This window comes from Trichechus manatus, unplaced genomic scaffold (assembly GCF_000243295.1).
Source record: "Trichechus manatus latirostris isolate Lorelei unplaced genomic scaffold, TriManLat1.0 scaffold00120, whole genome shotgun sequence".
NCBI lineage: Eukaryota > Metazoa > Chordata > Mammalia > Sirenia > Trichechidae > Trichechus > Trichechus manatus.
The window spans coordinates 1,530,711-1,542,854 of NW_004444056.1; the positions used below are offsets into that span (position 1 = coordinate 1,530,711).

The 12,144-nt window shown below is 38.9% G+C and overlaps 1 protein-coding gene and 1 non-coding gene across 3 annotated transcripts in view; both read right to left on the bottom strand.

Annotated features, from left to right (window-relative positions):
- The window catches only part of IARS1 (isoleucyl-tRNA synthetase 1), a 127,348-nt gene that overhangs the window by 41,100 nt on the left and 74,104 nt on the right, over positions 1 to 12,144 (bottom strand). For both annotated transcript variants that reach the window (XM_023738600.1, XM_023738601.1), the window contains exons 21-27: positions 8,702 to 8,793; positions 6,860 to 6,937; positions 5,928 to 6,049; positions 5,434 to 5,536; positions 5,099 to 5,182; positions 3,249 to 3,423; positions 819 to 931 (exon numbers count right to left, since the gene is read on the bottom strand). In XM_023738600.1, the coding sequence (XP_023594368.1) occupies positions 819 to 931; positions 3,249 to 3,423; positions 5,099 to 5,182; positions 5,434 to 5,536; positions 5,928 to 6,049; positions 6,860 to 6,937; positions 8,702 to 8,793 (767 nt within the window). The remainder of the gene's footprint in view (positions 1 to 818; positions 932 to 3,248; positions 3,424 to 5,098; positions 5,183 to 5,433; positions 5,537 to 5,927; positions 6,050 to 6,859; positions 6,938 to 8,701; positions 8,794 to 12,144) is intronic.
- Positions 10,965 to 11,098, bottom strand: LOC111822029 (small nucleolar RNA SNORA84). The gene has a single exon (XR_002825316.1). It is a non-coding gene; the product is annotated as a small nucleolar RNA SNORA84 (small nucleolar RNA).

Consider the following 12,144-nt stretch of genomic DNA (forward strand, 5'->3'; position numbering starts at 1 on the left):
TCCTCACAACTGGACCAATAAGCATCATCATGATGAATGGAGAAAAGACTGAAGTCGTCAAGGATTTCATTTTACTTGGATCCACAATCAACTCCTATGGAAGCAGCAGTCAGGAAATCAAACAACATATTGCATCCAACAAATCTGCAGCAAAAGACCTCTTTAACATGTTGAAAAGTAAAGATGTCACCTTGAAGACTAAGGTAAGCCTGACCCAAGTCATAGTCTCTTCAATTGCTTCATATGCATGTGAAAGCTGGACAATGAATAAGGAAGATCAAAGAAGAATTGATGCTTCTGAATTACGGTGTTGGCGAAAAATACTGACTAGCATGGACTGCCCCAGGAACAAACAAATTTGTCTTGGAAGAAGTACAGCCAGAATGCCCATCAGAAGCAAGGATAGTGAGACTACATCTCACATACTTTGGACATGTTTGTCAGGAGGGATCAGTCCCTGGAGAAGGACACTGTGCTTGGTAAAGTAGAGGGGTCAGTGAAAAAGAGGAAGATCCTCAATGAGATGGACTGACACAGTGGCTGCAACAATGGGCTCAAGCATAAAAACGATTGTGAGGATGGTACAGCAGCGGGCAGTGTTTCGTTCTGTTGTACAGAGAGTCGCCATGAGTCAGAACCAACTTGACAGCACCTAACAACAACAATCAAATGCATATGTTCAAGGGTATATAGTCGAGAAGTTAATAAAACCTAAGATAAGCTGTCAACATTATCAAGAAAGGCACAGGGAAGTACTTTCGCCTCTTATGTTCTCATTTCTCTTTTAAAATAAATATTCTAAAGGAACAGAAAAGTACCTGAGCATCTGAGTGTGCTTCAAATTGTGCAGTTCCCCTTGTAGCCTGATCAAAGGTGTACATGAGTCGGATGTCTTCTTTGTGTAATTGATGGCCTTCCACAACAATGGTCCCTATTGGAGAAACAACTGCAACTGTTACTGAATCAGCCCGCCCTTCTACTGAAGTCAACCCCCTATCAATATACCGAGCCGCTTTTTGATGAAAATTTCACATCAGAGCTGCAAAGGATCATTTCCTCCTAACTGATGTCACTCTGCAACCAAGAATGTGACAAACACAGACCATTCTGATTTCTAGAGCAACATTCTTTAGACTATCAAATGCTGCCTCGAAGAGAGTTAAATCACCACCAGTGTCTTCTATTTTATATAAACTCACAGATCCAAAGACATACCAAAGCAAACAGCACTAAGTTTCAAGAGACTACAAATCCCTAACATAAACACAGAGCAGCACGATTTAATGAAAACACAGACACTGCAAGTCAAATCAGACTTATTTTTGAATCTCAGGTCCACCACAGGTCATAGTCGTATGACCCTGGTATCCTCTGCTTTAAAATGAGGGAAAAACTATCTGCTGAGTAGGGTGTGGTGTTAAGTACCAAACATCATGCCTATCCACAGTAGGAAGAAGAGTAAAGATGATGATGGCAATTCTTACGTCTTCAGGAAGCCCACTGTGGCCACTCCTAATTATCCTCTTGGGCTGTGGGCATTCCATCAATGCTGAACAGTCCAATCAAAAACTATAGTTTAAAAACTATAGGCTTTCAGTTCCTAACAAGGCTTATGCTTCAATGTTTTAGCTACCTGGTGAAACAACTTAGGTTTGTGACTTTTTGCTAATTTAATACTTCAAGTAAAATTAGAAAGGACTCAACTCTTGGCTACTAACCTCTCATGTTCTATTAATTCTATCTAATAATTTGGAGATTCTTAGGGACACTTCCCCTAACTTCCATAATCAGTAGGTTGCAAGTTCTTAAGAGGTCATCTGTTTCCTGAGTTCTTAAATCGTTTTTCTCAGGACACCTCCAACTTCAGAGGAAGCCCTAGCAATCAAACACCTCATGCCCTATGGCAGCTGCAGGAACATGGGCACCTGTACTCAGCCCAAGTACAACTAAAATGACGATAGAGCGCTGCACTTTGAGCACCCTGAAAGGTTCTCTAGACTGGAGGACAGAGGGGGCAGAATTCCCTTTCCTAACCACCTAGTTTGGTTAGGCCCCTATTACATGATCTCATACTACCCTATACTGCTCCTTCACAAGACTTCTCAAAACTATGATAAATGATTTCTTCAGTATCTGTCAGCACCATGAAGGTAAAGCCAATGTCTGTCTTATTCAACTCCATATTCCCAGTGCCAGCCCCACAAAAGGGCCCTAAAAAATATCTGTTGAATGAATGAACCTAGTCTTTTTCCAAATAAGAAACTAAAGTATAAATTCTAACCACTTTAGAGAAACTATGATAACTTTTGACCCAGCTCTTCTTCACAGAAAGCTCCAAACCTCAATGATAACTCTTTTCCTCTAAAAACAGCCGTAATATTTTCTTGTGAACATTTCCAGTTTCCTTACACCTTCAAAAGTCATCTTCTTTTCTCCCACAAGTGACATCTGGTAGCAACAACGCACTATGTATCATTTGGTTTGCGATGAAGTCCCAGGGGATTCTGGCTCTCTCAGCACTAGGGTAAAATTTCTAGGTGCACATGAACATTTGCAGATTTCAATGGTAAACTATGGTTCACTCATTTGATTCAGTAATCTCTATCTAAAAATACAGCCTAAAGAAATAAATGTAACCCAAGTTTTACAAGCTCAAATATGCACTGCAGTATTATTTATAATATTAAAAAAACTGAGAACATAAACCATCAACAATAAAAGACTGTTTAAATACATTAAAATGTAATCATGTGAAGGAAAACTATGCAGCTATTAAAATAGCATTTTCAAAAACCAATGATATAAAAATGCTTACGATATAAAGTGAAAAATGCAAAACAAAAAAAAAGTGAATAAAAATAAATGTATATAGCAAAAAATATATAAAAGTGAAAAACATGAAGTTTAAAATTACAGTGTGATCTCAACTGTGTAAGGCTGTAATTATGACTCTACACTTAACTGAAAGGAAATAAATCAGAATTTTAACAATGGCCCAGCACTCAGAATATTAAACAGCACACAGTAGTCACTCAACCAATGGTAATGGATGAGTGGTGGGTTAAGCTCATTTTTATTTTCTTCTTAAATTTTCCTAAATTATCAGAACTATATATAATAAACATTTTTTTAATCAGAAAAAAAATTTTATTTAAGAATAGAATGTGATAGTAAAAGTCAGAAGCCTAACCATGCTACAGCTCTGTCTGCCTGAAAAGAGCGGCAGTGCCGTTACAACAAATACCTACCGTTCTTTTGGAACAGTTCCAGCTCCTCATCACTCAACTGCTTGATGGACGTCATCACTGCTTTAAAGGCTCCTTTCAGTCGCTTCCCAAGGACCATATGATCAGGTTCAGCCCTTAGCCGAATGCCGTATTTATTTTTATCTGTAGACAGTGTAACTTTCCGAACATTCAATTCCTATAGTTGGTGGACAAGAGAAAACTGAAAACATATGTCCACAGGTAAACTTGCACATAAACGTTCACAGCAGCATCACTCATAATAACAAACAGTGGAAACAACCCAAACACTGTTTCCAAATTGAGGGGAAGATTAGGTGTGACTGGATTTCTTTTTGAGGGTGGTTGAAAATGTTCTAAAATTGATACGGTGATGGTTGCACAACTTGGTAAAGTACTAAAAACTACTGAATTGTACACCTTAAAAGAGTAAATTGCAAAAATCATTCTCGTCAAGATAAAGTAAGACGGCTGAGAATAAGTGAAAGAGGATTCTAGAATTAGAAATATAAACTTCATCTTTCAGGGGTGACCTGTGCTGAAGCAATTTTAGAGTACCACAAGGTGAACTATCAACCAGAAGGATCAGTTAATCATAACATTTTGTGCCTTCAACATGTTAGTTAAGGGCTATTGGTGCAGCAGGGAATGGTGACAGTACAGTAAGAGATATGAAACTATGTATCATGAGAACTATAGACTGAAGCAAATATTACAGGAACATCTAGTTTTGCAAATTATATTTAACTAAATTAACTGATCTCATTAAAAGTGACTAAGATATTCTATTTTTTAAAAAATACTAAATTTCTTTCCATGTCTATAGGCATTAACTTTCTGGTTTCTAGTATTTGTTTGGAATTCTCAAGCTATTCAAAACCAAATATAGAAATTAATATTTTCTACAATAATGAATTAAAATACTAGCTGTGGAAAGAATAAAAATGAAGTTAAAAATGACATTTATTTTCAAAACATTATAGAATAAAGCATTTTGTGAAGGTAACTGTGACACTATATTTTAAAATTGTGACCCCAAAACTCCACTTCTGGAAAACTACACGATATTCACACTCTGATATATGCACAAAGATACACACTCACCTTTTGTTTCTAATCACAAACCTGAATTTTCAACAAATATATTATGATGCATCCAGAGAGTGAACACTATGCAGTTACTAAAAAGATTACAGCAGAGCTCTCTGTTTATGACACAGAATACCCTTTAAGATATATATAAAGTGAAAAAAAGAAAGATTAAAGACTGCATACAGTGATCCGTTATATGTATAAATAAAACCAAATAGCATGTATTTGTGAATGTGTGTATATGTATGTAAATATGTGTGCATATATGTGTGAAGGCCCAGGAACACTAGTGAATTTCCCTAGGAGGAAAGCAAGGCCTCAGGGAGCAGAATGGGGTGGAAAGAGATTCACCTTTTATTGTGTATACGCCATGCTAGTGCTTGAACTATCTGTAACTAATATGTATTCATCTGCTACTTGTATAATCTGAAGGAACAAAAATTTTTCTTTTTGTTAATTATCAAAATGTACTTTGAGGAAAGAAATGGATGAAAGCAGTAAATAATCCAAATAAGGTAAAGAAATTTACTGATTTTGAAATCTCTATTAAAGAATCATAATTATAAAAATTTATGATGATTCCAAGGAAAGTATAAAATTTTGTGGATACTGTTAGGTTTGTTATATATATATACACTGATATACAAGAAAAAGAATAAATTATAACTCAAAGTGTACTTAATCAAAGGGTATGAATCAAAATAATCTTTTCAAAGTAAGAAGTCTGTTTGCACCCCAAACAGATAAATCATCTATCTTACCTCAGTGATATACTTCTCTAAAGACTTGATATCTTTAAGAGCTCCCAGGTCTTGGTGGATAACCACAATTTCTTTCAAAGGGTACTAAGAGGAAAAGAAATGGAAAAAAGTTGACTAAACAACTCGTCCTCTAAACTGCAGAAAAACAGAATGTTAAAAGTTTTATTTGAATCCCGGCTCTTATCAGTCTCAGCTAGTACTAAATCAACCACACGATTCTTGCAGAAAAGAAAAAAAATTTATGCCATTGCTGGAAGGTCTTCGTATTAAGAAAACATTCCAAAGACATGATTATTTAGATCCATGTGATATAAAATAAAAATGAAATTTCAAACCTTTATTGGAATAGTTTTACGGTCTCGGATCACTCGCCCAAGTTCAATCACAGACTGCATTCTGGATACTGCACTTTCTGTCTTCTTGTCCAACAGTTCCTCTCTAATTGGTAGAGGCAGGGGTATGAAACAAAGTACATTTAAAAGAAGAAAACACCAAACAACAGGAGGTTTAAGTAAGGAAGCAAGTCAAGCTCAGGACCTGGTGAGGCCCCTGGGAGAAGACTAGTGCTCAAGCCTGCTGCTCAGGGCCAAGCAGAACCCAACGGAGCCACCAATGGGCCCGGCCACATCCATCTCCCACAGCTCTAAAGAGGGGGTCCACATCCCTCCTACCTCCCATCCTGTAGCCTGAGCAGCAGCTCAGGTGGGAGGCAGGGCAGGAAGGTCTGGGGCAGGGAATGACCACTCTCCCCTCTCCTTCCCTGGCCAGGTAGCAGTGAGGTTGGGGCTCCCACATGCACATGTCTGGTTTTTCTGTGCGTGATTCTTACCGAACATGGGGGAGCATGAGGTAGTGAATACTGACTGTGTCCTCGTCCTGGACAGAAACAGGATCAATCAGCCTCTTTAGATTCTGATACATTAATTCCGTGAGAAAAGGTGTATAGGGGGCCTACATGAGAACAGATAACACCATTTCATTCACACACAGACATCATATCAGCCACATAAATATGCGGAGAGGCCTGTCTGTCCCTAAGTCTCAGAAACTTCATCTCTAAACAAGAAAACACTATTTGCTTCTTAGGATAATGGTGAGCAGTGAGTGAGACAGGGCAAGGAATGTCCCAGGTGGCACAGAACCCAGTACATAGCAGATTCTCATTCAACATATGTGAAGCTAATAAACAGAAGGTTTATGTAACAGAGAAGCAGAGATAGGATACATGGGTAAAACGGGAGATTTTTTACTTTTACATTATTTAATTAGTATTTCAAGTTGTAGGAACATGTCTCAAAGAATTACTTACATACTTTTCTGTTGAAACTAATTTAAAATATTGCCTGTGATACGTTTCTTTGGTTAGCTAGTTTAAGTACCTTCCCATTATTCCCAGACAATTATGGCAATCCACATTAAGATGAGGTATGTTATTCAAAGGGAACTGCAGATCCTCCGTCTAGATCCAAGGACCTTCCCTGCTTCCCTGTACAGTAGCGCCAGTGATTATAAGAAAGACTCTAGTTGTTGAAGCTGATATTTCTTAGTCCTTACTTGACATATATAAGCTAACAAGATTTCTGAAAAGGAACTAGAAGTTTTTTTAAAAAAAACTTAAAACTTTCTATTTCTATTTCTTATGGAACAAATACAGAACAGGCATCACGCCACGGAGACTGTAGATGGAGGAAGAAACAGCAATATGGTATCATGTGGCTGCCCACAGGCCAAAGAATCTTAGAAAGCGGTCAAGCATCTTACCATAAGTCTGCACAAAGAAAACAGAACACTAAACAAGGTTTCCAAGGCCATAATACAATCCTCCGTCCCATTTTCACCCTAGAGAATACAAAAGAAAGATCAGAAATCTGCCTATTGATAAACATTAAAATGCTAAAAATACATGTTTAAATCATAAAACTATCCTCAGAAGTTTAACAAAAAAGAGGTAGCATACAGACAGAAGACAGCATACAAACAGAAAAACTAACAAAACGACAATCACAGGTAGTCTGTGACCACTGCAATCCAAGTGTGATGAGAACTCAGAAAAGGGATGAGTGTTTTCCATCCCCCTTGTTATTTACCATCTCTGACCCAGAGAGGACAGAAAGTGGCTCTATAGTACTGATGTAAAGATGGATGGGAGGATCAAAGACATGTTCAAAAGGTTACACTTTTTTCCAGTGATGGAAATGTTGAGAGACTCTTGCCTGAAGTGGCATTAGTAGAGGTTGCTATGATGCTACTGTATTGTAACAAATTATTAAATTTTTGCAAAGTGCTGTTTATTTGCCTCTAATTTTTATCTGGTGTGTCTTGAAAACTACAGTTTTTAAAGACGCTGAGATTATGCAAATGCTGTGCATGCTTTGCATGAGGTAACTTTTTATTTTTACAAAATTATAACTATGCAAGTGTGTTTATTAAAAGGACACAAAACTAACAACAACAACAAAAATGTTACTCTGACTTCAGGATAAAATGGACTCACATGCAATAGAAACAGCTGCAAGCAGAAAATTTTAAAGTATCTTTAGGTAAGATTTCTTATTTAAAAAAAGTATATACTGTGTATTTTTTTTAATTATACTTATTCATTGTAGGAAAAATGTAAATAAAATAAAAATTAACTGTAATTAAGTTACCCACAGAAAACGACTGTAAAAATTTTAGTTTATGTCACTCCAGATGTATGTATGTAGACACACACCACACGTTTTGTGTGTGTGTGTGTATGTGGGTGTGTGTGTGGGTGGGTGGGTGGTATGTGTATATGATGTATTTAAACAAAAGTGAAATTACTGTTTTATCACTTAAACTTCAACAAATATTAAAACAGGACTGATGAGCGGTAGAAGCCTTTACCTGGCCTTGTGATAAGTGCATCTATCGCTTCCTGTCTTATACCATAGTTATGGATGCGCACAGCTTAAATCCTGGGACCAGGACCCATGACTGGCTCCTTTTAACTCTCCAACAGGCTTAAGAAGAGTTTTGTCCATAGGAACACTTAACAAATAACTCAGTTCCTAGCAGCAGAAGGAAAGAGGTTGCCCCTCTCAAGATCATAGCCATACCTGACAACTTTTGCAAAGTATCTGCATGAATTTATTTCTGAGTTTAAGAGGTCTGTTCAGTTTAGTCTCATGGGCCCTCAAGACATTCCAATATGACATTTCCAAAATATTATTTTCAAAATATGCAAAATGACTTGTAGAACTTATAGGTAGGTCCCCACTGAATGGCGAACTTGTTGTTATATGCCATCAAGGTGATTCCCACACACAGCATCTCTATATGACAGAGTAGGAATGCCCCATAGGGTTTTCTAAACTGTAATCTTTATGGGAGTAGATCACCAAGTTTTTCTCCTGCAGAGCTGATTGATTCAAACTGCCAGCCTTTCAATTAGCAGCTTAACTGCTGTGCCACCAGGGCTCCTTTGAATGGCAATAAATAGTTAATACACAATGTAAAAGACAGCTTCCAATAACTGAGAACATTTGCGAATGTTCCCTTCCATTTTGGCTGTTCTCATTTTTTTTTCTCAACTTTCAAATTTCATACACTTTTTGCTTCCCAACAGCAGTCTGTACTTACCTTTAACCTTCTGCGGTTCATTCTGACATACCAATTGGTCAAAATATCCACAAATTTGACCAGGCGAGGCACCACAGAATAAAGCCTATAAGCTAAAAGTAAGACAAATCAACCAGGCAGCAACTATATATTAAGAATTTGGGGGCTCGGGGGGAGGACTGGATACAAATAAAGAGCAAGTAGCTCCTGCTATCCAAGGGCCTCTACTCTTATTAGAAGAAAAGAAGCAAAGTGACAGCATAATAAACAGCTGATTTACTGAGGATGTACTGCGGCAGTCAAGACGTTTAGTGCTTGTATATAAGACCTCATTTAACTGTCATAACCACATTATGCTCGACTCATAAACTCGCACTGGATAGTGTGAAAAACTGAGGGTCAGACAAGTAAGTGATGTGCCAGAGGACACACAGTTAATAAGTAAAAGAACTAGAACTAGAACTGCAGTATGTGTGGCTAAAAGCTGACGGATGCCCACCACTCAACTTCAGGACGCATCATTTACATGGAGTGCTGCAATACAGTAGGAGTGACAAAACTGCAGCTTCTTCCCATCGTACTACACGTACCTTAACTAAAAAACAAAGAAAAAGGCTTTAATCAGATACTAAGAAGCACAGCACAGGCCAGCGGTTCTCAACCAGCAGCACTTTTGCCCACTAGGAGACATACGGCAATGTCTGGAGACATTTTTGGTTGTCACAAACTGGGGAGACGGTGCTACTGGCATCTAGTGGGTAGAGGTCAGGGATGCTGTTAAACATCCTACAATGCACAGACAGCCCCTACCACAAAGAATGATCCAGACCAAAATGTCAACAGTGCTGACATTGAGAAACTCTGGCACAGGATATGAATAAAATAGAAGGGGCTTTCTAAAGGTTAAAATAGTAAAGGAAAGAAAGCTAAAGAAGGTAGTGGAACGAGAGGAGAGCTTTGAAGAATCAGAAGGATTTGAAGGCTCACCTGAGGAGCTCAGAAGGCAAGTAGCAAAGTAAAGGCATCTAGACAATCTTGTTTGAGACACAGGCTTATTTTAATGCTTCTCTCATTGACCTGTCCTTTAACCTATACTCTGCTGCACAAAAATAAACTAACATCAAAAATAAAAAGAATAAAACCTAAAATTATAAACAAATACAATTTTAATGAAAAAATTCCAGAGAATGTTAAATGATGCTCCAGGTCTAAAGAGGTGAGAAACTGCAAAGGGCAGGGCCCGGAGCATGTGGAGGTGCTGGGGTCACAAAGACCAGAACTGAGGTGCTGACATGATTAAGCCTCCTGGCCAGAATCACTAATTGATCACAAGGTCCTAAACAGGTGATCTCAGTGATCTGAGCTTCCATTCTAATCTCTAACAAGAAGAAGTCTGTCTAAATTATTCCTAGGGTTCATTACACTTTTAACCTTCTAGGAACCTAGAACTTTCTGTGTTCAGGTTTCAACTCTGAGTGAATGAACCTGGCAGATACTGAGTACTCAATAAATGGCAGCAGAAGCATCTACTGCTGAAACCACTAATAGTAATTGCAAACTCTTCAAAGTACACTTACTGATTTAAACCTCACAACTCATGGCATATGATAGTACCCAAGGCAGGTACTACCGATATGCCCACTTCACTGATGAGGGTGCTGAGGTCACAAAGTTGACAAGTAGGGGAGAGCTGGATCTGAATCTAGGCAGTTTGGGTCCAGAGACTGTATCTTAACCTCTGTGTGTACTGCCTCCTGCTGCACCATCTCCATGATGCTTACTGTCAGGTGGGTGTGTATGCATTCTAACACCCAGGCCAACCACAGAGAGATGGTCTTCCAGCTGTGGTGTATGCACTCTTAGGCCTGGCTTCACAGAAGATGTCTCGATGCCTGTGGTTGGAGCCTAAAGATGGCAGAGGTCCTGGGGCAACAATCCCCACCACTGTTTCCTCCCCACTCACTGTTCACAAAGAGAGAAAGGTGGACAGGAGCAGGGTCCAGGCATCAAGGGGAGGGCACGGTGCACCCCCAGCGCTGCCACTCCCAGTTCCCAGAGTCTGCCCTCCACTGCCTTGCATGACCACTCTATTCCACATTCACTCACATGGATTTCTGAGTTTCCAACAACTCCTTAAAAGCAGAGCTGCAGCCTGTTTTCACTATTTGACCATCATTTTGACAGTTATATGATCCTTATAAATGTTTAATTTTCTTGGATTAACAGTCCTATTGTGCTAAACACACAGACCCAGTGTAAGGGCCACCGATCATTCCAGGAAGAGCCATGTACCAGTAACCGGGCTATGGAGGCTGCCGAGGAGGAACAGCTCCCATGCATACATCACAGGGATGCTCTGGCCCATCGTCATCCGCTGGAGAGCTGTACATGCACAACAGCATCCAGTAACCACAGGGCGGGGGTGGGGGTGGGGGTGGTGTTAATCTCACCAAGACAGCCACAGGGACGCAATCTCCTCTCCCCCTCACTGTGACCCAGAATACTCTGCCCACTTACTCTATGAGACTCACTTTGTCTTCATTTACAGTCAGGCCCATCCAAGGTATCCTAGTCAATAGTTTCTGGAAAGTTACATCTTGATATATGGTTGTATCTATCACAAACTTTGAGGAAACCCACATAATATCCTACGTATATCTGCCTAAAACCAAATTCACTGTTACTGGGTAATAGAGATACGGGGAAATTTCTGTTTCATTACTGCTTTTCTGCATTTTCTAATTTTAGTTGACAAAGACTCCTTGTTTAATAATAAAGGTAGATCTAAAAAGAAATTTAAAATGTCTGAATAACAAGTACTACTTATTGAGTACTATTATCCAACAGTTACTTTATGCACATAATCTCCATTTAAGCCTCACTACAACTCTATCAGAGCCCTGGTGGTACAGTGGTTAAGAGCTTGGCTGCAAACCAAAAGGTCGGCAGTCTGAATCCACCAGTGGCTCTGCGGAAACTCTATGGGGTAGTTCTACTCTGTCCTATACGGTCCCTGTGACTCAGAATTGACTTGACGGCAATGGGTGGGAACAACTCCATCAGGCATTTTACAGGTAAAGGAATTGAGGCTCATGAAGTTGATGTAACACTTCCAATGCGAAAGAGTGGTAGAGCTGAGTTGCACACACAGCTGTCTAGCTCCAAAGCGCATCACGGCGCTTATCATGATTCCAGGGCTTATCATGGCACTCTGCATAGGGTAATGACATTTGGACATCCCCAAATTACAACTACCCCCAGGCCTTGAAACAAACATGTCTCTACAATGAACTAGTCTTATGAAAATTACATTTGATATTAAAAGAAACAATTTTAAGAAAACAATCTAAATGTCCAAAAATGGGAATAATTAAATCAACCACAGTATACATACATACTATCATTCAGATACTATACATTATTTTATGAAGAGTTTATTAAACATTGCACTATTGTTTGTTATA